The 26619-nt window shown below is 50.9% G+C and overlaps 1 protein-coding gene across 3 annotated transcripts in view; it reads left to right on the forward strand.

Moving 5' to 3' along the window:
- Positions 1-26619, forward strand: part of LOC147689446 (SLAIN motif-containing protein-like) — a 274817-nt gene that overhangs the window by 152062 nt on the left and 96136 nt on the right. For 2 of the 3 annotated variants that reach the window (XM_086942215.1, XM_086942216.1), the window contains exon 4: positions 15385-15534. The exons of the other annotated variant lie outside the window; for it this stretch is intronic. In XM_086942215.1, coding sequence (XP_086798341.1) covers positions 15385-15534 — 150 coding nt within the window. The remainder of the gene's footprint in view (positions 1-15384; positions 15535-26619) is intronic. 3 annotated transcript variants of the gene reach the window in all.

Below are 26619 nucleotides of genomic sequence, written 5' to 3' on the forward strand. Positions count from 1 at the left end.
ACTTGGTGTTTAAGAGTGTGCGTGGAGGCTGGTGTAAGCAACGACGCGGGGGGAAGATGCTCTGATTGCAGGAAGTGTCATGGAAAGGGTGAGCTGGTAGAGGGAAGACAGTCGGGAAACACATGCACTCTTATGGAGTGTTAGAACCTAACTAAATCAATGTACCTCAAGAATCATGTGGCTAGTGGGAGGACACTTGCCACCAACCGCAAACTGTATGGGACTGACCGCACAGATAACCAATTGTAACTAATGGGTGGGCTGTAAATCTGTTTTAATATTTTTCTTTTTAATTACAAGAGATTTTGCAAGCGCTCTGCAGGCGTAAACTAAAAAGCAGCGCTCCAAGGCTGCAGCGCGCTTACAGAGGTGCGGAAGGCCAAAGGTGAGAGGGCAGGCGAGGAATGAGGTACGCTGGCACAGCAGGGCATGGCTCCCACTACAAACAGCTTGAGAAGCTGAAGGGCAAGGGTGAGGAGCACAAGGGCAGGGACGAATGCACAGGCAGAGCAGTGTACATCTCCCAGAACTGCAACAGGAGATGCCGAAGGGCAGGAATAGAGCTGCACCGAGATCAAAATGGGGGTTTCAGCGATGGGGAAAAAAATAAAAAACAAAATCAGAAAGTGTCAAGCAGGTCAGGGTAGTGGGAGAGGGAGCCGTGAGAGTTGGATGGCCAGGACGGAGACAACTTTCAGAGCGTTACCCTTACCGTCAGTCGATCCTCGGCGGCGCAGCCCTGTCCACGGTCAGCAGGAGGCTGAGAGGGGCATGCCGCTGCTTTGCTGCACAGCTCTCCGCCGGGACTGCTTCGGTGCACTGTGCTCTCTGCTGCACAGGTCTGCGCCGGGACTGCTTCCGTGCACTCTGCTGCACAGCTCTCCGGCCAGCCGGGGCAGGGGGGGTGGGGGGACAGGTCCCGTGCACAGTATCTGCTGTACCCGCCTGGAGAAGGAGAGGTCTGTCTAAAGAACAGCAAAAATTACGCCCCCGAATCCGAAAAAGACGGGGCTTGTTTGGAGTGACGCATCTCTCCTCCAATGGCTGGCATCTGTTTAGGAAGCCAGCCAATGGAGGAGAGACGGGGCAGGAAGGCGGGACCTACAGCGCTACTAAGAATCATTAAATCTCCTGCCTAAGACTGCGCAAGCGCAGCCTTTAGGCCTTCGACCTAACAAAACCATGGAGAGGTCAGACACCCGGACCCAGCTCAGCTCAACCTAGCGATCTGGCTCCTGAAGTCATAGTTTGGTTACCTTAACCTTCCTCAAGAATGTATGAACGTTATCAAAGAAGCTAGACTTCCCACTACTAGAGCATGTTATGCTGCCAAGTGGAAACGGTTTGTGATATACTGTCAAAACAACCACATAAATCCCCGAGATGTGTCTATTCAACACATCATAGGATACCTCTCACACCTTCAAAAGTGTAATTTAGCCTATACATCTATCAGACTACACCTTGCTGCCATTGCAGCATAATTACAAAATAGAGAACATCGATCTCTTTTTAGAGTACAAGCGATAAAAGCTTTCATGGAAGGACTTAAAAGAATAATCCCTCCTAGAACACCACCTTCACCAGCATGGAACTAAAACATTGTTCTCACACGTCTAATGGGACCTCCCTTTGAACCCTAACATAAATGTGAATTGCAATTCCTAACTTGGAAAGTAGTTTTCCTAGTAGCCATTACTTCTCTCAGAAGAGTAAGTGAACTGCAAGCATTTAGCATTCAAGAACCCTTTCTGCAAATGCATCATAACAAGGTGGTTCTTCGTACTAATCCTAAATTCCTTCCAAAAGTCATTTCACCATTCCATTTAAATCAATCTGTTGAGCTGCCCGTATTCTTCTCGCAGCCACAAACAGTCGCAGAAAGAGCTCTACACACCTTAGATGTCAAGAGTATTACTGTATTACATCGAAAGAACACAACATTTTCTGAAAACCAAACCGCTTTTTGTGTCTTTTTCACCACCACATAAAGGCAACCCCATATCAAAAGCAGGGATAGCTAGGTGGATTGTTAAATGCATACAAATATGTTACCATAAAGCCAAACGTAAGTTAACAATTCCCCCAAAAGCCCATTCTACAAGAAAAATAGGGGCTTCTATGGCATTCTTAGGGAACATTCCCCTAGATAATGCATGCAAAGCATCTACATTGTCTATACCACACACATTCACAAAACACTACTGTGTAGATGTGCAAGCTAAGCAACAAGCCACTGTGGGCCAGGCTGTACTAAAAACTCAGGTTCAAACAACTGCAACAGATACGGGTGGTCGCCGCTAAGGTGGGTACTGCTATACAATCTATGCACAATGTGTAGTCTGCAGCTCATATATCTCGAAAGGAAAATACTACTTACCAGTATGCATCTGTTCTTGGCTTGTAGAGCTGCAGAGTTACACACGCCTACCTGCCTCCCCGGCTACTTTTATTTGTTCCAGTATTATCTTCATTAGATACAAAACACATGGATATCACTACAGCTCCATCACTTCCCTAATGGCGAAAAACAATCTGGGGATGGAGCCGATGCCCATGTCCAGTATCATCCAAAGGAGGAGTCGCCTATCCTGTGACTTCCAAAGACTTTTCTACAACAAAAACAAACTGCAAACATCTAGATGGCCATCTGTGCACAGTGTGTAACTCTGCAGCTCTACATGCCAAGAACAGATGCATACTGGTAAGTAGCATTTTCCTTTCATATCTCCGTCCTGCCGGTCCACCGGCGTTACCTGCGGTTAAAGGTAGGCCAAGAGCATTTTCAGTTTGCCGTGCTCCCCTTCGGCCGTACCAGTGCCCCTCGGGTGTTCACGGAAATGATGGTGGTGGTCGCAGGTCATCTGCGCAGATCAGGGGTTCCAGTCTTCCCCCCCTATTTCGACGACTGGTTGTTGAAGGCGGGCTCGCCCCAGGCAGTCGTCTTCACCTCCAGACTATGGCCGACCTCCTGCATTTGCTGGGCTTCATCAACGTGCCGAAGTCGCACTTGAGACCCTCTCGGAAGCTCCCCTTCATCGGAGCAGTTCTGGATTCAACAGTTTCGGGTTTATCCTCCCAAACAGCGAGTCCGGGATATTCAGGCTATGATTCCGATCTTTCAGCCTCTATCCCGGGTTTCAGTCAGGATGACCCTCCGGCTCCTGGGCCTAATGGCCTCCTGTTTCCTGCTAGTGCAACATGCCAGATGGTGGTGCGGTGGGACCTGAAGTTCTAGTGGGCGCAGCCTCAGGGAAACCTGTCCGTTCACGTCCAGATCTCAGAGGGCACTGCACGACAATTGCAGTTGTGGCTCACGAGTTGCAATTGGGTTAATGGCAGATCCCTCTCCTTCCTTAACTGGAGCATAGAGTGGTGACTGATGCGTCCCTCCTGAGATGGGGCGGCCACTTGGAAGAGGCGGAGATCAGAGGCCTCTGGGCTCCAGCAAAGTCCTGACTCCATATCAACCATTTAGAGCTTCCGGCGATCCGGCTTGCACTGAAAGCATTCCTTCCCACTGTCTGGGGAAGTGTAGTGCAGGTGTTCACGGACAACACCAACGCCATGTGGTACTGCAACAAACAGGGCGGGGTGGGGTCGCGGACCCTATGTCAGGAGGCTCTGTGCCTCTGGACATGGCTGAAGAAGATTCGGCGCAACCGGGCCCAAATCATCCTTGTGGCTCCGGATTGGGCACAAAGATACTGGTATCCCGAGCTACTCAGCATGGCGATCGATTCCCCTGATCTGACTGCCTCTTCGGGAGGATCTTCTGTCGCAGCTGCAGGGGACGGTCCTCCACCCGAACCTGTCCAGTCTCCACCTCCATGCTTGGAGATTGAGCTGTGACCGTTGACAGCTTTCGACCTTCCTCCAGAAGTCTGTGATGTCATTCTGGCAGCCAGGCGTCCCTCCACTAAAATGGTATACGCCTGCAGGTAGAACAAATTTGTGGCATGCTGCACAGCAAAGGCTTTGAATCCCCTCTCTGCTCCTCTTTCCGAGGTCCTTCTGTTCCTTCTCTCTTTGGCCCTGCAGGGCTCTGCTCTGGGCACTATCAAAGGTTATCTTTCGGCCATCTCTGCCTTTCTACGGCTTCCAGATCAGCCTTCTCTTTTGAAGTCCCCGGTTGTTAATCGCTTCCTCAAAGGCATTACACACGCGTTTCCTCCCGTGCCTTTCATAACGCCTCATTGGGACTTAAATCTTGTCTTTACCTATCTGATATGTGCTCCTTTGAGCCCCTTCTTAACTGTCCCTTACATCTTCTCACTCTCAAGACGGCTTTCCTGGTAGCTCTCACCTCTGCCAGAAGAGTGAGTGAGTGAGCGAGTTCCAGGCTCTTTCTTCTAATCCTCCTTTTCTTTATGTTCAGCTGGACAAGGTGGTTTTAAGGACTCATCCTTCTTTCTTGCCAAAGGTTGTCATGCCCTTCCACATCGAGCAGACCATCACTTTCCTCACCTTCTTTCCACCTCCGCATCCTTCAAAAGAGGAAGAGAGGCTACACCGCCTGGACCCAAAACGTGCGCTCTCGTATCTGAAGCGCACACAACAGTTCCGGGTGGATGACCAACTTTTTGTTGGCTACGTGGGTGCCATAAAAGGTCTGGCCGTGCACAAACGAACCATCTCTCGGTGGGTCGTTCTGTTCATCAAAGCATGTTACTCGTTGGCTAAGAAGGAGCCTCCTGTGGGGCTTCGTGCCCATTCTACCAGGGCAACGGCAGCCACTACTGCCTTGGGACGCGGCGTTCACTTGCAGGACATTTGTCAGGCAGCTACGTGGGCCTCGCTGCAGTCATTTACCAAGCATTATTGCCTTGACAGTCCAGTCCAGAGAGATGGCTTCTTTGACCGTTCTGTTCTCCGTGACTTTCTGGTGTAATCTTGTTTGCAGACCCTCCACCGGGGTTGGTATTCCTGGGGTATCTATTCTAAGGTAAGGAATCTATCACTAATGTCGCTCTTTCAGATGCACAAGTTAGTACTTGTGTAACGATATATCTGTAAGAGACATTAGTTAGTGATAGCTTCCTTACCGCTCCACCCATCCTCCCCGTTCTGCGAACTGATTTCTAGGGTTAAGGTCATCCCTTTCAGGGCCCTAGTTTCATGGCACCAGTAGTCAGTTTCTTGCATGGCTCTGCGTTCCTGGCGTGGAAAGTCGTGTACAGAACTGACGTCCGCGCACATGGTGACGCCTAGGTGGTCTCCGTGACGTCCTCTCGGCACCTACAACGCCAGCAACTGACGCGGAGCCACATGACGCCACCTTCCAACGCGCAGGGGTACTGCTGGCAAACTGTCTGGATCCAGTCTGACGCCTGGGGATATTCTAAGGTAAGGAATCTATCACTAACTAATGTCTCTTACAGATATATCGTTACACAAGTAGTAACTTGTGCAATAGAAACAAAAGAGAGGGTCAAAGACAAAGTTCAAGATGAAGTGGGAAGAGGAAAGGAAAACCTGGGGTTAAGCAATAACTACCTGAAAAGCTAACCAATTAATACAATCTAGACAATGCTAGGTAATTCCAGGGGGTGAAGGGTTGGACCAAGGGGTGGGAACTGAGACTTGAGAAACTAAAGAAGAAACAAATACGAACCAGCTTAAATGCACACATGCTCACTGACTATTTGAAATCGGGTGTAATTCCCCCTCGGTCTTCAGATATGCAACACACCCGCAATTTTCACACAAGATCTGAAATTTCTTACAGGTTTCAGCCATCTTGCGACCACCTGCTCTAGGCATTGGATGGTCCAATTTAGACACATCCATGGAACATAGTAGAAAAGAACTCAAGGAAAGTAGTCTTATGCAAGGAATCTACTAGACAAAATAAACACTGCTTTTAAGTCCAAAGGGGGTGCGCAGCTCACAAAGTCCAGTAGTCAAATGTTAGTGAAAAAGTATTTTATTAATTTCAAATTGTATCAAAATTTCATCACAAATAGTTTGACGCACATTTACCTTGGGATATTACACTTCCCTTAAGATAACTGAACTTGAAAAAGTTTACCAGTGTGAGGTGATAGCTACGAACACGTTTTTTACTCTGTTCATCTTCCCTGATGAAGTTCCCAATATGGAAATGAAACGCGTTGGCTGGAGTGTCTATATAATGACATTTTGACAACATTTGAAATGAATAAACTACTTTTTCACTAACATTTGACTACTGAAGTTTGTGAGCTACGCACCCCACTTGGACTTAAAAACAGTTTCTTGACCTGGAGCACAGTGACGTCACGCAACAGCTGGCGTTGGGTTGTCTGCGCGGCTAACTCATTTATTGGAATTGGTATGAGGTGCGGAACAAGGGGTCCGCGGTTGCTCCATTGGACTAAAATAAACACTGCTATCGCCACTTTACACTCTTTTCAACAGAATAAAAAGATCAATACAATACAATGGGACATACAGAACTACAATAAAAGGACCTACCCGTATTTACAGGATAAATTTTACAATACGCCCTACCAACCTTCTTGAAAACGCAACTGGAGTAGATACAAGGATAATCAAGCAATAACTTTTTCTGACTCCTTTTCTGACTCCTTCTATACCCTTGTTGAGGATTCTGACCCAGGGGAGGGTACCAGCTAAAATAGAAACCAGTGTGGACCACCACCACCACCCCTCCTCCTACTCGCCTATTAGGAAGAAGCTGTGAAATTGCCGTGGAAGAACAAGGGCCAATTACCAGTACAAATTCCCAGGCGAATGACTGACCACAATATCGAACCTTGGTGTCCTTTCCCTTTACTGTAGTTGTGCAAATGATTTTGCACTTAATTTAACTGCCTTTTTTTTAATCAAATTTGTTTTTATTGAGTTCAGCTGAGCAATACAATACAGCATTTGGACAACATAACTTTGCAAAGGATTTCCAATCTTGTGTGCCGCGTATACCTCATATATCTGAGCATTGGGGAAGGATGTCATGTGTCCATGTAGGCTCGTAAGGTGGAAACCTGAACAGACTTTGCAAGCTAGAACCCTCGTACCTATACCTCCCCTGTGGCCCTCCCTAACACCAACTGCTTCCCTTCCCCGATTCCCATCCTCCCCCCCCCCCTCCTCCCTCCCCTCGGTGTGTTCCAGCGAACCTTTGGTAAGTGCCTAGAGGGACCTGTTCTAGACTGTGCGTTTCTCCTCTGCTTTCCTCTTGTGGAATTCATCCGTTAATCTGAGGACCCTTAAGTATTTAGGGCATGTAAGCTCATTAAATTCTTGGGTCAGCAGGGAAATTATAGGCTGCCATATGTCCTTGAAAGTATTGGATGTTTGTGTGAGCGAAGCTTGGATTCTCTCCATCCCCATTATGTACCATAGTCTATATAGCCACCCTGTGTGCGTAGGTTTTCTCGACGTGCCCCATAGGGAGTGGATGTGTTGTGTTGCAGCTCCTAATGCCAATCCCATCTGTTTCCCTCGAATGGATTTGAGTGGGAACATGAGTCTATTAGGGAGACCGAGGATCGCGTACGCCGGGAAGCGGGGGAGCTCTGTTTCAAAGCACTTATCCATGTCCCTAAGTACTCCCTCCTAGTATTCCTGCACCTCCACGCATTCCCAAAGTATATGTATCATGGTCCCTGTGTGCCTGCATCCCCTCCAACATGTGGGGTCCCTCCGTGGGTTACCCTGATGCAGTCGTTCCGGTGTCAGGTGCCAGTAGTAGGCCACTTTCACCGCTGATTCTTTGCTGGCTATGTTTCTAGCAGTGTGGTGTGCTCGATAAAAGATGTCTTGCCATTCTTTGTCTGAAAGCGTGCGTCCTAGTTCCTTCTCCCATAGTTTCTGACCCGCTGATCTCGTCGTGGGTGGGATGGGAGTCAGCAGTTTGTATAAGTCTGTGATGGCTCGCGAGTCCTTGGATTTATTGAGAAGCCATCTTTCATATGGAGTGAGGGGACGGCCGACGAGGGGTGCAACGTCCTTGTGTGTGAGCCAGTGCCTAAGCTGAAAGTACTGAAAGCGATGCGGTTTGTCAATCGCATATGCGTCTTTTATCACGTCTAACGTCATGATGCCCTGCAGGTCAAATAAATGTCCCACGGAGCAGCATTCGATCTGCCACCATTGGGGAAAGGAGCCCGGGGGCACCCCAGGCCGGAACGCCGGGTTATCTAGTAGAGGCGTCATCGGTGATGGAAAGGACGTTAGACCTCTTGGGACCGCCACCGCGTCCCATACCTGGAGAAGCGTCTTGGTGATGGGCGACTTCCGGAGGTAGGTCGGCCTGTCCGATCTTGCCAAAAAAGGGACTCTCCAGAGTGGCATACCTGCCATTGCTCTGTCTTGAAAAAGCCAGCGCTTTTCGGAAAGAGGCCGGGACCATTCCAAGAGATATCGCATCTGTGCTGCCTGAAAATAGCGCCGCAAGTCAGGCACCCCTAGCCCGCCCTCAGCCGTCGCTCGGGTGACCAGGTCGCGCCGTAGCCGGGGGCGTTTATTGACCCAGACGTATTGTAGCATGGTATCCTGCAGCTTCTTGAGCATGCCCAATGGAGGGGTGACTGGAATGGTCTGGAAAAGGTAGAGCACTTTCGGCAACAGGGACATCTTGACAGCAGCCACACGGCCCAACCACGAGAGCGGTTGTTGTCGCCATCTTGAAATATCTCCTTGGATGCGTGTCAAGAGTTTGGAGTAGTTTAGTTCAACCGTCTGGGCTGTCGAGGGCGTCAGTTCAATCCCCAGGTATGGCAGTGCCGTTTGTACGGCCAACCCCCCTATGCGGAGCGTTCCCCTGTTGGCTTGACGGGTGTTGCTGCCCAGGGGAAGAATAACGGACTTCCCTACGTTCATTTTGAAGCCCGATATCGCCCGAACCTTTCCATCTCCATCAGGAATGCAGGTATCGACACTCTGGGGTTGTCCACCGCGACTAGGATGTTGTCCGCGTATAGACTGATGGTCTGCTCTGCCCCTCCGAATTTGATACCCGTGATGTCTCTGTTGTTTCTAACGTGTTGGGTGAAAGGTTCTATATAGAGGCCAAACAGCGGCGAGAGCGGGCAGCCCTGCAGTGTGCCACGTCGAATGGCTTGGAGCTTATCCCATTTACTTTGATCGTCGCCTGGGGTGACGCATAGCAGCTAGCTACCCATGCTCGGAACCTGTCCCCCAAGCCAAATCTCGCCAGAGTGTTATCCAGATACTTCCAGTCAACCCTGTCGAACGCTTTTTCGGCGTCGACCGACCGCAGGGCCGCATCTGAGGCATTGAAGTGTGCTTTGTCGACTACGTGCATCAGGCGTTTAGTATTGTCCGCACTCTGCCGGGCGGGCACAAAGCCCGCTTTGTCAGGTTCTATTATACCAGGCAGACAGGGGCCCAGTCGCGCAGCCAAGATCCCCGTAAATAACTTCAAGTCCAGATTGAGGAGCGATATTGGCCTGTACACCGCGCATAGTCGGGTCCTTGCCCGGCTTCGGCAGGATGATAACGTCTGCCTCCAACATCTCCCGTAGTATCGAGCCCGGGCCTTGGAAGGAATTAAATAGTTTCGTTAGTATAGGCGCCAGGAGGGGGCAGAATGTTTTATAGAAGCCTGCGGAGAATCCGTCGGGCCCCGGCGCTTTTAGTGGTTTAAGTCTGGCAATCGCCGAAATCACCTCATCCAGGCGTATTGGGGCATCTAATGCTAGGGCGCTCGCTTCGTTGACAGCCTGACGTCCACGGTCTCTAGGTACGTTGTCCCTGCTTCGTTATCCAACGCTGGGTCTGCCGCGTAAAGCTTTGCATAAAAGGCTCTAAATGCCTCCGCGATATGGTCGTCCTCCCGAACTTCTTCTCCACTTTCTGCACAGACGATGGGAATCTTGGAGCAGACAGGCTTTGCTTTTAGCTTACTGACCAGTAGGCGGCCAGTCTTGTCCCCCCCCCCTCCTAAATAGTATGTGTGGCGGAGGCGGAGTGCCGCGTATTCCGCCCGGTCCAAATCCAGGCTCGCGAGCTGCACCCTGGCCGCCTTCAGCTTGCGCCATATTCTAGGGGCCTCTGTCCAGCAGTGAACCCTCTCCAGTTCTAACACCTGCTCCGCCAGTTCCCGGCGTCTTTCCTTCCGCTCTCTGTTGTCCACTGCCGCGATCGCCATTATTTCTCCACGGAGAACCGCCTTGAGCGCCCCCCAAACTGTCGACTGGGCTACTTCCCCTGTGTCGTTATGACTTAAGTAATCAGAAATACTCTGGGATAGTTGCTGTGTAACCCCCTTGCGGAAAAGTAGGTTTTGTCTATGTCGCCATCTGCCCCTGTGTGACAGTGTGCGTGGGACCCTCAATTGAAGGACCACTGCGTCAAGGTCTGACAATGCCGCCGGGGTGACCTCTACATCCCGTACCATGGGGGTCAGTTCTGTGGAACCAAGAAAGTGGTCTATCCTGGCGTACATGTGGTGCACAATGGAGTAGAAAGTGTACCCTGGGGCGGTGTAATGTATCTCTCGCCATTCGTCTACCAGCCCCCTGTCGGTCAGCCATTGCTTCCCCCCGTGGATAGAGCTCCAGAGTCACCAAATCTCCGCCCCGATCTGTCTACCACATTGTCCATGACCAGATTTGCCCCCCCCCCCCCCCCCCCCCCCCCCCTATCAGGATGTGTCTTGTGCCACTGGCCATTACATCTGATAGCGCCCCCTTAAGAAAGGCCTCCTGTTTTGAGTTGGGTGCATAAATCGACCCCACTGTGAGTGTCAGATTACCAATCAAAATAGTGTGGGCCAGGAGTCTGCCCTTAATTTCTGCCACCTTGCCTCCCACCCGCCCCTTGAAGTGTCTAGCTACTAAAAGGGCCACCCCTGCCTTCTTCTCGGTGGTGGAAGCGTAAAATTGGTGTGGGAAGGGCCTGGATTTTATGCTGTGCCAGTCTTTAGCTAATAGGTGTGTCTCTTGGAGAAGACATATATCCGCTCCTGAATGTTCCAGGAAGGAGAGGATTGCCCTTCTCTCAACTGGGTTGTTGAGCCCTTTAACGTTACGGGTGAGAACCTGGATGGACTCGTCAGCCATAAGGTAGTGTGTGCCCTGCCCGCTTAAGCATTGGCCTAGCGCCGCCTCCTGCTCTCTTGCTTACCGCCTGATCAAACCGAACACACCGAGTCCCCTGTCCCCCACCCTCCCACCCCTCCCCCCTCTCCCGAACCCCAACCTTGAAACCCCAACTGGTGAACATTGTCCAAGGCCTATCCAACGACAGTCCAGGCCTGTGGTATAGTGTCTGGACGTCCCGATCCCCCCCTCCCCGCCCCCCCCACGGCAATGCTGCGGCAAAGCGAACAAACACCCCCGCTCATGTCCTCTCATGATCCGGCATTTGTGTCTTTGGAGACCTCCTGTATTGCCGCTGCGTGCTCGTGCGCCATGGTCTCGGGATCCGGTTTGAACCCTTTCTTGGGTGAGCGTCTGCCTCTCACCTTCTGCCATCCGTCTCTTGTCGGTTGCGGAGACTTTGACTGGGAAGGTCGCTGTCCGGAGTCGTTGTCCGGTGTGTCCCCCTCTTGGGGAATGCCTAGAATGGTGCATGTGCCTCTCAGGGATCTAAGCTGGTGGAGGGCTCCCTTCCACTTGAAAATCAGTCTGAAGGGATGTCCCCAGGAGTACGGGATCCCATTATCCCGTAGGAAGGTGGTTGCCACTTTGAACACCCGTCTCTTCTGTAGAGTGATCGTGGACAAGTCCTGGAATAGCTCTAGCGTGTGATTACGAAAACTAAGGGGTTGTTTTTGGCGCGCCGCCTTCAGGATGCGCTCCTTGAGGGGATAGTCAGGCAAAAAGGTCAGGATGTCCGGAGGGGGGCAGGCGTCCGGTGCGCTAGGCCCACCCGGTGGGCCCTATCAATTCGGATCTCAAAGTCTTCGCTCTCCCTTAGTACCTCACGGAACAGATCCTGCAGGTATGCCGTGATGTCTCCCCCCTCCGCTTTGGATGGCATGTTGCGGACCCGTATATTGTTGCGTCTGGAACGATTCTCCAAGTCCTCTGCGTGTGGTTGTAGGTCCGTTTGCTGTTCATGGAGCCTGATGATTTCTTGTTGCAGGAGTTCCACCTCCTCACTCCGGGCCTGCTCCGTGTTTTCTACTGCCGCCACTCGTTCCCCTATGTCGTCTATGTCGCATCGCAACTCTTTATAGCCTCCCGCCATATCTTGCCTGAGGGTTTGAATATCCTCCTTGAGGGATGCGCATAGGGTCTCCATGAATTATTTCGTCGCAGGAGCCTCCCCCTCGTCCTTGTCCCTGTCTTTCGGTTAGCTCAGTGGCGCTGGTTTGTCGGGGCTCTTCTCTCCTTTGGGCGTTCCTTTGGCCAACATTTCGGGGATGGTGCGCCCCCCCTCTACGATTCACGGAGGACATGCTTGGCTTCCTTCCCGTCTGGTAGCTTCTCCTATGTCTGTGAAGTCTCCTGGTGGGTCTTTTGAATATTGGTGGACCTGGGCATGGAGCGGTAGATGGAGGCGGTGTGTCGGACTCGGGCCAGCCGTCTTTCCCTGTAGGCCTGCCGGTAGGTCCCGGTATCCGGGTGTTCGTCCTCCTCTCCGCGGGGGCTGTCGAGGGTTCGGCTGCCGCTCCTCTGATGTGTCCCCGTCACTCTAACGCCCAGTCTGTGACTTCAGCGGGGGTGCACCTCGATGACTCGGGGGCCCTGCGGCCGTCCCTTAATGCTGCGGCCTTGTGCCCTGGGTGAGGCCGCGGGGGCCCGTGGTGAAAGTTGCCCTCTGGACGGACCTGTGGCCCTGGCCGCCTGATCCAGGCCGAGCTTGGGGAGGCCTCGGTGCGCCTCTTCTGGGTGGTTCTCTCTCGGGGGCGCGCTCCCGGGCCCCCGGGCCGAATCTCCACAGCGCCCCTCTCTCGTGCTCTGCACCACCGTTCTGCGGCCGTATCTGCTCCCTCTGGCCTTACTCCACACTTCGCGGGTCACACTGTCCTGTCGCCGCTCGCTGGGGGCCCGACGGGTGCCCCCCGAAGCTGCCCCCCAGCGCCTGGGCCTGTCCTCTGCAGTGCCGCTGTTCGCCCTCCAAGGGAGCCCTCTGCAGTACTGGCCTGCAACTTCCACACCGCCCTGCCGCCGTCTCGCGGCCCAGCCCCTAATGGTAAGGCCCCGTGTTGTGCGGTTCCGGCTGTGGTGGGCCCTATCTACGCCGGGGGCTCGACTGCCCGCCCCGAGTCTCAGCTCTCGCGCATTCCAACTGCCCGCTCCTCACCTCAATATCTTGGATTGGCAGCCAGCCGCGGCGGCAGCCACAGCCACTTCCGTGGAGGGCCAAGCCTGGGCCCTGGGTAATGCTTCCTGCCGCCAGGCGCCGCCGTCCGCCGGCCCTTCTGGGCAGTTGGCGGTCGATTCCTTACGCTCGTCCTTCCACACTTCTTCCGGCCATTGGGGGTTGTTGCTCCTCGGCTCGGCGCCCGTCAGGCAGCGGCGCGGTGCCCAGCCAGCTGTCTCCGCCTCGCAGGCCGGCCTCGCTTTTCACCTGTCTGGCCGGGATGGCGGTTTCCGTCGTCTATAGAGCCGCTCTATGGTCTCCAGCACTTGCGATCGCAGTCGAGGTCGCATCCCGAGTGCCGCACACGGCTTGTGGAGCGCTAATGGGGGTGAAAAAATGCGTCTTTACGAAGACCGTGGGGGATAGGGACAAGGAGCCTCTGCCGGTTGCGTCCTCTCAGGCCGCCATCTTGGCCACGCCCCCCATTTAACTGCCTTTTGAAGTATTACCTGTTTTGACATTGTTGTTTGTTACCAGATTCACCCAGGTCTCAACTGGGGTTGTGGGAGTTCTTCTGTTGTCTTTCTTGTTAGTATTCTAAATAACATTTGCTTCCTTTGCTGTACAAACCCTGCTTTTATATCTGCTAATTCTGAATGTTTGCAAATGCCCTATATGAATAGAAAACATCGTCCAAATAAAGGTGTTTTGGCTACTGTACATTTTATTTCAGGCAGTCTTAACTCGTTTGTTTCCATTTGAGCAGCATTTTCCATACCAGATTTTGCTTTGCTTATGTAGGTTCATACCGTATTCTTTTAATCAGCAAATATTGCTCTCCTCTAGTCCAAGCCTTCGGTGCCTTCCCAGCCTCTGCTGCTTCTCCGCAGAGGTGAACTGCTGTCTGCGGCCCCAGATGTAGAACTCCTTGGTGTGTCACTATTGTGGCCTTCTGGAAACACCCTAGGCCTTTCCTGTTTCTGACATAGCGGCAGGCCATCCAGTTCCCTTGGCCTTTTCTCCATGATGAGACCAACAAAAGGAGACTGGGCTGTTCCTAGGGGGAGGCTAAGAAGGTCACTTAGGTGCAGGGGGCAGTGCTCCTTGGTGAACTAATCCTGGGTATCCAATATGTTGGATATAATGGCCTCACACACCCTTGCAGGTGTCATGCTTCATCATAGGCAATGCTCCTCGTTTGGTAGGCGGTGCAATTCCCAACGGGCAACACCTCAAAGAGGGGCTCTTTAGCGGAGATCTTTTTATCCAACTGCCTATGGGTGAAGTGTGGGTGAGGGGCTAGAACAGAGTAGACGGTGTGAGTGGGGATAAAATGAGGCAAGAGGTACCGGAAGACAATTTATTCTGGCGGTCCTCTGCCACAATTAAAATAAAGATTAGTCTCTACTCCTGGAATAGGACCTAAAATAAAGCAGAACTACGGTCTACAAAAACTTGACCTACATAAGTGTCAGTTTACAAAAAGCACACAAATTGTACTATCTGTTTAACACCTGCTCTTGTCTAATAGTCGGAGTTAATAGGTGACAACAGTGCCCAGCGGGTCTGACATGAGGGTAGAAGCCATTGTAACGAAGGTTCATCAGCCTGTGTCAGTTCGGTCCCGGATAGTGATCTCTTGTTAACAATAAGAGCTCAGGCAATTACCCAATGTGTTAGTCAACTTGATCTTCCTTGTTCCAATGGGCTCCATGGAGTGCCTTGCCTGGTTTGTGTGCCTAGAAGCTGTGATCTCTCACCTTTGGGGCGCTACATATAAGCTGCAGATACTTAGGTGCTTGCAGATAGAGTGAATAGTCCGTGCCCCTGATTCTGGGCTTTGGTATATGTTAATGTGATTGAGACCGCCCTGCCTTTCTACCACAGTAATCCTTGTGCTCTGAACCATGTATTTTTCAAGGCGTTTGTTTAATTATTGCTGGTCTCCCACACTAGCTTTAGGGCATCAGCCTGTGAATATTAATCTTGAATAATGTGAAACCTTTGTGGGAGGGTGGTGCAGGTGGTCTGTAGAGTCCCTCGTGTAATTGAAGAGGGTAGAGTGCTTCTTTAGAACGTGCTGTACTGTGATTGTTGCAGCTCTTGGTTTTCTGTATCTAACACAATCTAACATGAAATGCTTGTTTTTTGCTTTTTCTTTAGCGAGTAGGTGGAAAAGCCTGTATTGCAGTCCTTTGCCGTCGCCGAGTGCTCCTCAACCGAATGCAGAGGCAAGCACCTGTAGCAATGCACTAAATTCACCCGGCTACCTCAAATCAACTAACAAATCACTACTAACCTGTGGCAGCTCAGGTATGGCATGGCGAAGCGAGCCAATCAGAAATGCTTTTGTAAGGAAGCTGTTTTCTGTTATTTAGATGTACTTTCAAGAATTGTACATGCCCTCTCTAGGTGACCTCTTGTAGGATTATTCAAGGGTTTGCTACACATATCGTCATTTCTTGGATACATTTTATTCCAACATTTGGATCAGCATCCTGCTTTCATGCAGCCTTTCTAACCCCTTTACACACTCTTTACTCTCTGTTACTATCTCATCAGTCTAAGCCAGGCTACTATAGCCGCAACGTGGGAGACCAGTTAAGATCTTTTTGTACCACGTGCTGTGGGAAGGACCCTATCCTACTTACTTGAAACTTGGAAGGATTTCCAAAGGGAAAGCACTTAGTTCTAGGCTTGTGGGCTCACGCCCAGTCTTGATATGCTGCCCTTGGAAACAGGCGCAGTGGTCTGTGATGCTTAATTCAGGTCTCTTGCATAGTTAACCCTCTCGATCCAACGGAACGAATGTGTGTTAGGATGCTTAACATGGTAGTCACCTATTAACTGTGCATACATCACCTTGAAAATATTACTTTTTAAGGTAAAGTTCCCCCAACACACAGACCCTTCCACTCGCAAGTTGAAGTTGTCATATTCCCCCTAGCCACCTCATGCACCGAGTTTATCTTGTGTATCAGATAGCAGCTCCCGTGTGTTCCGGACAGTAAAGAGAATACCTCTTACTCCCTCAGGTCCCAATCAACAGTTTGAAAGGCTCATAGTGAATGTCCACAAGAAAAAGGAGAAAAGACGACTCAGCGATGTTCTTTTGTAGGGAGTAGTGAGGTGGGCGGTAAATAAATTAACCATCTTGCTCATCTTCTTAATTTTTTTAACTGAGGGAAAACTGTAATGAAAAATGTTTTTCACATTCTGGTGCAATAAGCTGCTTGTGACTGACATAAAACCATGCAATACATATACTACTTATAGCAAATGTAAAAAGTAGGTAAAGACATTTAATCTAGTAAAATACAAGGGTAATATTTAAAAAAATAAAAAAGATGAAGATCTGAAAGATAAAGCTGTAGGGTTGCTTTGAAATGATTTCATTATTTAAGTTTTTTTTTTACTCTAGGCACTGGAAAACAAAGAAAAACATCAAATATTTATGATCAAGCCCTGATCTTTGGACTGGGTAAGAGTGGTCTGCTTAATTCAGACACTCTGTTCATCACCACCCCCTTTTCTGAATCGTATGAGGGCAAAAGAGCATCTATCCCCCAGGACAACACCAGAGAAATTCAGTGGGCATAAAAAGATACAAAGGTTTTGAGGGCAAAGAAAGGGGACAAAATAAATAATTATTAGGAGGGGCTACGCAAAGGGCAGACAGGTCTAACACGGGTCCCCCCCAGCTGAAAGTGGGGAGAGCTACCCAACCCCTTGGGAGTCCTCCGCACTAAGGCGGAAGTACCTAGAGAGACCGTCTGCATTGGCGTGGTCCACTCCAGGCCGATGTTCCACCTGGAAGTCCATTCCCTGCAGGGAGATGGACCATCTCAACAACTTGGGATTTTCCCCCTTCATTTGCATCAGCCAACGAAGGGGTCGGTGGTCAGTCTGAACCAGGAAGTGCGAGCCAAACAAGTATGGCCGCAACTTCTTCAGAGCCCACACCACCGCAAAAGCTTCCCGCTCAATTGCACTCCACTTTTGTTCCCGGGGAAGTAGTCTCCGGGATAGGAAGAGAACAGGCTGATCCAGACCCTCTTCATTGAGTTGCGATAACACTGCCCCAATGCCATGTTCTGATGCGTCTGTCTGGACAATGAACTCCTTGGAGAAGTCTGGGGCCCTCAGGACCGGTGCTGCACACATTGCCTGCTTCAATTTCTCAAAGGCTTGCTGACAAGCCTCTGTCCAGACTACTCGTCGAGGTTGTTTCTTAGAGGTAAGCTCTGTGAGGGGCGCTACAATAGTGCCATATCCCTTCACAAAGCGACAGTAGTAGCCTGTGAGGCCCAGGAAAGCTCGGACCTCAGTCTGGGTCTTGGGGGGTTCCCAGGCCAGGATTGCCTCAATCTTTGCCTGGAGGGGCTGCACTGTTCCCCTACCCACCTAGTGACCTAGGTACACAACCGACCCCTGCCCAATCTGACATTTGCTGGCTTTGATTGTCAAGACAGCTTGTTTCAGGGCCTGGAGAACTGCTTGCAAGTGATGCGATTGGTCCTCCCAACTGCTGCTGAAGATGGCAATGTCATCCAGGTAAGCAGCGGAGAAAGCCTCCATTCCGGAGAGGACCTGGTTCACCAGTCGCTGAAAAGTGGCAGGGGCGTTCTTGAGCCCAAAGGGCATCACGCAGAATTGGAAGTGTCCCTCAGGTGTGGAGAAAGCTGACCTTTCTTTCGTTCCATCTGTAAGGGAGATCTGCCAGTACCCTGAAGTGAGGTCAAAGGTACTCGGATATTGGGCAGCTCCCAGCCGGTCAATCAATTCATCCGCCCTAGGGGTCGGATGAGCATCAGTCTTGGTAACTGAGTTCAGTCCCCGGTAATCCACACAGAACCTCAGTTCTGAAGTGGTGCCCGGTGGGGCAGCTTTTGGTACTAAAACCACCGTACTGGACCAGGGGCTACTGGAAGGTTCAATAACTCCTAGCTCCAGCATCTTGGTAACCTCACCGTGGATGCTGGCCTTCACCTTGTCTGACAGCCGGTAGGTTTTTGACTTCACAGGTGGGCTGTCTCCTGTGTCCACATCATGGGTACACAGGTGGGTCCTTCCCGGGACAAGGGAGAACAACGTAGAGTACTGCTCCAGTATCTGGCGGCAGTCCTCTCGCTGCTCAGGAGTTAGGGATGGGGAGAGAATCACTCCCTCCACCGACCCATCCTTTTCCTGAGACGAAAGCAAGTCCGGGAGAGGCTCACTTTCCGCTTCCTCTCCTCCATCCGTCACCATAATCAAGATGACTTCAGGCCTCTTATGGTGGAGTTTGAGGCGGTTAGCATGTCTCACCCGTAGGGGCTGTCGAGGGGTCTTAAGGTCCGCCAGGTATGTGGCCTTACCCTTCTTCTCTAACACCTCAAAGGGGCCTGTCCAGCGATCCTGGAGGGCACTTGGCTCTCCAGGCTCCATCACCCACACTTTCTGGCCAGGCTCCAACTCCACCGGGTGAGCGTTGTGGTCATACCACTCCTTCATTACCGCTTGGCTGGCTTCCAGGTTGTCAGAAGCTTGCTTCCACAACTTGGCCATTTGGCTCCGGAAGGCCAGCATGTAGCTCACCACATCCTGGGGAGGCTTCCTGGGAGACTTTTCCCATCCATCCTTCACCAGGCTGAGAGGTCCACGTACAGGGTGCCCATACAAAAGCTCAAAGGGGCTGAAACCCACTCCCTTCTGTGGCACTTCCCTGTAGGAGAATAGCAAACAGGGTAGGAGGACGTCCCATTTCCTCCGCAGGCTTTCAGGCAGACTTCTGATCATGCCCTTCAAGGTCTTGTTGAACCTTTCTACCAGTCCATTTGACTGGGGGTGATAGGGAGTGGTGAACCGGTAGGTCACTCCACACTCCTTCCACATTGCCCGATATATGTGCTGACATGAAGTTGGTCCCCCTGTCAGACACAACTTCCTTGGGGAAACCCACTCGGGTGAAGATCCCCATCAGGGCCCTAGCCACTACAGGTGCAGTGACAGTCCTCAGAGGAATTGCCTCTGGGTACCGCGTAGCGTGATCCACCAAAACCAGGATAAACCTGTGACCGGCTGTTGCTGGTGGATCCAATGGCCCCACAATGCCGATGCCCACCCTTTCAAAGGGGGTGCTAACGACAGGTAGTGGTTCCAGGGGAGATTTCAGCTTCACCCCTGTTTTCCCACTGGCTTGACAGGATACACATGTCGGACAGTGGGTGTCAGACGCCACTTTCATCTGAGGCCAGTAAAAGTGGGGGACAAGCCGGGCAAATGTCTTGTCCTGACATGTGTCCTGCCAAGGGTATTTCATGAGCCAATTCTAACAGAAAGGCTCGGTATCGTTGCGGAACTACCAAGGCCCTTGACGAACCGGGTAAAGGTACCTTGGGTTCACTGTAGAGGAGTCCGTCCTCCCAGTAAATGTGGTAGTGTCCTGCAACGTTCCCTGCTGCCTGAACTTCAGCCTGTCGCCTCAGTCCCTCAAGGGTAGGGCACTCCTCCTGGCCCTTACAGAACTCCTCCTTGGTAGGCCCTCCCTCCACATGCCACTCAGCAGGGATGGTAGGTCCTCCAGGGAGACTTCTTCCCCCTCCACGGACTCTTGGCTCACCACCGCAGGTGGCCGATCTGTCACAAGGGGCGTGGAAGCCGAAGCAGGCTTCTCCTGTCTTCGGGTCTGTCCCTTTTTGGCAGCGGGATGGGCCATTGTTCCAGGCTCCAACCCAGGCAAACTCCCCCTCCGGGCAGTCACAGACCTTGTGCTTACACAGGCCCCGTCAGGTGTACCCAGCATCTCCGAATGAGTCCGGTATTCCACCTCTCTCCAAGCATTGTGCTCCATGTCATTCCCCAGCAGGCAATAGACTGGCACGGCAGGGCTTACGGCAACTCAAAGTGAACCTGCAACCCCTTCCCACTCAAAGGGAACCTCGGCCACAGGGTAGTGGCCCATTCTGCCGTCAGCCATCGCGGCAGGGTGGAGTACATTGGGAATCGCCTGCTCTGGAAACACCAGTTGACTCCTTACCATAGTCATACTGGCTCCTGTATCTCTCAGAGCCTCCCCTCTCTGACCATTGATGGTGATCCATTGCCCATACTTGGTAGTATTTGGGGGCACTTGGATCTTAGGAACCATCTCCCGGTCTCCCAGGGACACTAAGGTGACACCCGCCCACTCACCCCCCTTATCTAAGGGCAACTCCTCCCCGAGCGCTACACTAGCTACTCCCGGGGCTTTTCCTCCGGTGGGAGGGGGTGGTCTCTTTGGGCATTTGACATCTCCCTTATAATGTCCAACACCACCACACTCAAAGCAATGGACAACCCTTGGCTGCTGGCTTGGGCCAGGATGAGGGTTTCTGGGCGGGTTAGCCTTAGGGGTGAAACCTGTTCCCTTTCCCTGGAAACTGTTTTGGGGACCTTTTGAGAACTCCCGCTTTTAATTTCCCCCCACCTTCTTCTGAGGGGCGCCCGGTCCGGCCCTATGGGAATCCCCTCCAGTCCCCTTTGAGGACATCCGTGTACTTGCCCAGATGTCCGCCTCCTCTGCAAGCTTCCGGGGGTTGGTCAGCTTGCTGTCCACCAGGTGTTGGCGCAGCTCGGGAAAACATTTCTCGAGTAGATGCTCTTTAAGAAAAAGGTCATATAACCCCTCATAGTCCTTCACCTCGCTGCCCTGTATCCAGCCCTCCAATGCCTTCCTCGCATAGTCCAGGAAATCCACCCAGTTTTGGGTGCTTAATTTGTGGCCCCCCCTGAACTTTTGGCGCTACTTCTCTGGGGTTAGCCCAAACTTTTTGATTAACGCTACTTTCATGGTGGGGTAGTGGGTCTGCTCTTCCTGTTCCAGGGCCAATAGTGTGTCCCGACCAGTAGGAGGCATATACTTATATAAGCCATCCTCCCAATGTTTCTCCTGGATCCCATGGCCTCTTAAGGAGACCTCATAGGCAGCCAGCCACTTGGCAATGTCATCCCCTTGGCTGTAGCTGGCAACTATGTCTTTAGGTAGGTAGGGTCTCGTTTCCCTGGTTGGTTCTCTTGTTTCGCTGCCACCATTCGGAGAGTTGGAGGGTCCTAACTGTAGGGCCTTGAGTTCTAACTCTCTTAGTTTAAGCTCATGAGCCATCCTCTGTTCCTCCCTCTCCTGTTCTAACCTGGCTAACTCCCATTTCAGCTTCCTTTTTTCCCTCCTGTCCATTAGTTCAGCTTCGGTCAAGCTTCCTCCGGAGACACTAGTGCCCCTCCTTGAGTAGGTCATTGGTCCTGGAAGTAGGTTTCCCATCTCAGGATGGAACAATCCCTCTACCCTATGACTGTGTCCCGGTCCGTCCCCTCTTCCTCCTCCTTCCCTTCTCCGTGTGCTGCCACCCAAGCCCTCAAACTGGTCTGGAGTTCCCCCTTCTTGGCACCACGCTTAAAAAACACTCCCATTTTTTGGCAAAAGTCTCTTAGCTGGGCTGCAGAATAAGTTTCCAGTTCCTCCAGAGCAAATTCCATTTTGCTGAGAAGCAATGTAGGGACAAGCACACAAAAAGAATAGATTCACAAGGGGCAATCTGAAGCTACCTCCACCCACCACCAGGGATGAATTTAGAAAAAGCAAAAGTAGTAATTGGGGAGTTCGCCAGGAGAAAACTCCTGGTGTAGGTCAGTGGATTACACTTAGTTACTGCAGAGTAGTCGCAACCACAGTTCTCATCCCACCGCTGCCACCAAACATGTTGGACCTAGAGTTACCAAGTCACATAGGGTAGCCTGGCCTAGGGTACGACAGTCAGTTCTTAGAAGCACACGTGCAAAGTTTGCGCTCCACCGAGCAGTAACTCAATGTACTTCCACACCAAAAACGACACTACACCAAATTTGTGGAAAAATATGGACTGGTTTATAAAAATAGTTTGATTCTCTTCTTTTTCACACCATTATTTTTCCTTATACTCCTTTTCACTTTTAGAATTTGATATCACATTACAAAGTCATTTTAGACTTTCATCGTCAATTACATAAGAGTTCAGCATTAAACTTTACCTTGCCTAAAAGAAGTTGAGGACTAGACCGGTTTTATAAAAGTTAAATTGTTACTGGTATTTTCTAAGAGACCTTCACCTCGAAGAAAGGGTTCTCTACCACCTCCTCCTCCCTAAGCAGATGAAACAGGCATTATAAATTCTAGAAACTAGCAAGCATTAATCTCTGACATCCAGATTGAGCCATACATTTAATTCTCCTAGTAGCAACCCCGCTTGAGATGGTTCAGTTTTCACATGTACATAGCCTCCGCAGGATGCCTGCTCAGTTCCACCTATGGCTCACCCAGTTAGATTCAGAGAAATGCCCAAGTAATGTCTCGAAGTTGTTCTCTTTTCCTGATAGGGATTTTAGCAATATTTATACCCCTACTTCACTTCCTCACTTTCATTAGAAGCACTGTTTAACGTTTACCCCCAGACTTGTTTTCAGTCAACCTCAGCACTCTATTCTTTTCTCGGGTCTGCGCTGGTAGCTGGTACGGACACAGGCTCTCCCTCACCAAGCTCTGTTAGGCACTAGCAGCACCCATTCAGACTCGGCCACGCTACCCACAGTCTTACCAGGTGTTTCGTTTCATCCTGGTCCCACAGCTCCGCTCTCTCCACTCACCGCAGCGCTCTTGTACTGAAGAGCCCTCTGACCTGCCGATGCTGGAATCACCCCGCACTTCCTCCTTCTGAGTCAGAAGCAATTCACCGCCGCCCGATGCACTCCTAGCGGACCGGCACCAATGGACCTGCGCACTTCTCGACGTTGAGGCACTGCTCCCGGCGCCCTCACACGGCTGCTGGGCCTGCGCAGTAAACGATGAAGAGACACTGCTCCCGGCGCTCTCACGCAGGCGGCTCCTTCCTCGCTGTCTACACACGCCGACGGTCCCGCCTCCTCCGACCAGCTTCCTCTGATGCTGCTCCGCCCCCTGTCAACTCACGGAGGGTATCAGCGCCAGCCAAGGCGCCCACAAGCTCACCGGATTCTTGCACAGGGAGACCTTGGCAAAGAGATCAGTCAGCTTCTCACAGAAAGGTGGGGGTGAATTAAGCTCCGCAGTTTCTGGGTATGGTCCGGCAGCATTGGGGTTTTTCACCCCTCCAGTAGCGACTCCACACACACAGACGCCCGAGCCTTTTTGGAAATACTCATGGGTTGTTCAAGAGCTTCTAGGCGTGGACCATCACGGCAGGGTTCGGTCAGCACCAGGGGGGAACGGGTCAATACAGGAGATCGGCTGGCCCACAGGTCAATCCCACTCCTAGTAAGCACTATCCTCCTCCTCCGAGTTGCCTCTCTCCTCACCAGTTCCACCCTGTGATTTCACTGGTCACCTCTAAAATGGCTGCCTAGTATTCCGCCTTTTATAGGCTGCCCTTAGGAGGTCCAGAAGGGACCAGAAGGTTTTGGAATGCCCTATTCTATCCTATGGGTCCGGTCTCGGGGGTGACAGTTATGGCAGTTGAAGACCACCATTTTGTGTGACCCTCCCTTCTAGTCAGGAAAGGCACCTAGGCCTCAGGTAAAAAGGACTATAAGGGCAAAAGAGCATCTATCCCCCAGGACAACACCACAGAAATTCAGTGGGCATAAAAAGATACAAAGGTTTTGAGGGCAAAGAAAGGGGACAAAATAAATAATTATTAGGAGGGGCTACGCAAAGGGCAGACAGGTCTAACAAGGGACATTTGACTCTAACCTTCATTATAATACACATGATCTTTTTATTCTGTGTTACGTTACATGAGGTTACATCCGTTACTTTGCCTTTTAATTACAAAACTCTTCTTACAACGCTTTACTCTGCAGTGGACTAAAGTGATGGCATGTTTGAACTGCTGTACCTAGCGTTCGATAAAGATGGCGAGTTAGTTTCTTCGCTCTGCACTAGATTGCAGAGCTTTTTCTCTGGTCATTTTACAGTAAACAAAGGAAGGGGATCACTCCGATCGTGTTGCACTTCACTGGTTTACAAAAAGTCATTAATGTAATCACTGTACCACTGTAAACATTCCAGGACATAATATTGGGATTATGTGAATGTATAATTACTACTGCTGTACCCTGCAACTGTCCTGAAGGGAATCATTTTAAATTGCATTCAATTAAGTAAGGGAATTATTGCTATAACTTTGCTTTGAATTATGAGATAAACGTACTTTAGCAATGCTTCATGGAAGGCACTCCTCTTTTAAAGCAAAGCAGAGTCTGTCAACAAAAAACAATTTTTTATCCTGACTTGTCGCTCAGTGTAGTTATAAGAGTATGTTATTAATATAATTACCACTGTTAATTAGTTTATTAAAATCCTACATTTTTCAACCTTTTAGAAGAAAGAAGCACCTTCCTGTAGGGGGTGACTGCGAATGCAGCATTTGAGAGAAGTTGCCATTGTAATATGACTGGTTGCTATGGATACCGCCCAATGACAGGGAGGCAACTCTCGTCTTCACGGGGACTTCTGCCCCAGGTTTGCCCCCAGGCATTGTAGTAGGTGCAGACTGTTAAGCCTCCTCTGCCTGTATGCTGTGGGGCCTTGCAGGGTTTTTTGGAAGTGGTGCTGAAACATGAATTCACCAAAACCTGATAGAAAATGTGTAAGGAAATGCCTCTTTTTGCATGTTCACCCCCACCTTTTTGGACTGATGCTGCTGGTGTTTCGACTCTGAGAGTGCACTGAGGCCTTTTAACCTGACTTCAGTGCCAGTTTTCTTACCCCTTACAAAGTGTAGGTTGAATTGGATATCCCAAATTTGCAACTACTGTCTTACTTGTATGTCCCTAGTATATGGTACCCAGGGTACCAGGGGCATGAAAGGCTGTGTGTCCTGAGGCTGCAGCAACGGTTGTGCCACCCTGTGTGTGACAACAGCCTGACACTTGAGACTGGAAGGGCGCAGTTTACACTATCATGTCGACTTTGCCGTTCAAACCAATTGCATACCCACCAATTTCCTTAACAATATATTTAAGTCTGTCCTAGAGTAGACCTGGAGAGCGAGCCCTTAGACAAGTAGCTGTGCAATATTTAGTGGGACATGTATGCTTATATATGTCCTTACAGCAAAACCCCTCGTCCACAGACCACTTTCTGCCCGCCTGGGAAGTTGTGTGAATACATTTTAGGATCAAAAACAATGAGAGCAAGCTGTAGGAAGAGGTGTCACCTCCCCTTGCAGGACGCCACTTGGGGTATTAGCCGAAAAGGTGAGGTTCAAAGGTGAATGGCTGAGGGGCTGCCCTTTTGTTCAGGTAGACAGGCTGGAGATGGGGCCATAGAGGTAAGACCAGTGCCCAAACATTTTTCATGTGGGTGTATAGGGTTAGGGTGGGCTACCAAGCTCCTAACAGCAGAGGAAGGGTACCAACATCTTGGGAGTGTGCAGAATGGTGCAATCTGGGATTGTTAGGGGCCACGCATCACCGGAAGGTCCTCACCAGAAGGGAGACCACCTAGTAGCCCATTGGCTAGTTGCTGAATGGTTCTTTAGGGCACTTTCCTGAGATAAGTTTGGTACCCTGAACCTCCGTTCACAACAGATTTGGAGCAAGGGCCAAAGGTGGACTGCTGTGCTGCCCCTGGACTGCACAAAGAGGCTGAACTGTCTGCTGGACTGCGTCTGCTGCACTTTGAGTCTAGTGAAGTTGGGACTGTGCCTCTGGCTCCTCTCATGGGAAAATGTTGTTCTCCAGGTCAAAGCAGAGACTCCGAGGATCTGTGGGCTTATCCCTTGGACCCAGGACAAAATACCCCAAACTGGCAAGTTGCTAGCTACCGGAGAAGATTCGCTGCTGCTGGTTGCCCCAAGAGACCGATCCTTGTGAGCTAAAAAAAGATGCACTTGCGTCAGCCGGACCCAGGAGTGCCGTCAAAGTCTGGATTGGTCGCCAAAGAGGGACACTTGCCCCCACTAAAGGATTTCACTCCAACTGCTGTGCTTGGAGACCGGTAGCCCAGCCTCAGCTGGCCTTCAACTGTCTCGCTGAGGACTTTGTGGGACCCCAACCTTTTTGTGGTCAAAGTCACACCACATCACCCTTGGATCGAGGAATCGCCACAAAGGCACCCCTTTAGACTGCACTGCAACCGGAGCATCTTTGAGCATCTTTCCATCCTGTATCCTCCGCATCAGAACCACTCTATTAAAGCCTATGGAGGTTGTGCTGTACATTTTTTAACTGGACTGGAAAAAGCTGTGTCGGCCAGGTAACTGTCCAGATCTACCTCATTCGCTCCTCAGTCCTTCATCCGGGTTTAGCTCAAGGTTTACAAATGAGCCCAACTGGACGCAGGACAGTTTTTGAGAGTGTAGTCCTCGGTAAGGCTGCATAGCCATACCATATAACAAACCAAATCCTCACACCCATTCATAGGACATG

Source organism: Lissotriton vulgaris, chromosome 10, assembly GCF_964263255.1.
Source record: "Lissotriton vulgaris chromosome 10, aLisVul1.2, whole genome shotgun sequence".
Taxonomy (NCBI): Eukaryota; Metazoa; Chordata; class Amphibia; order Caudata; family Salamandridae; genus Lissotriton; species Lissotriton vulgaris.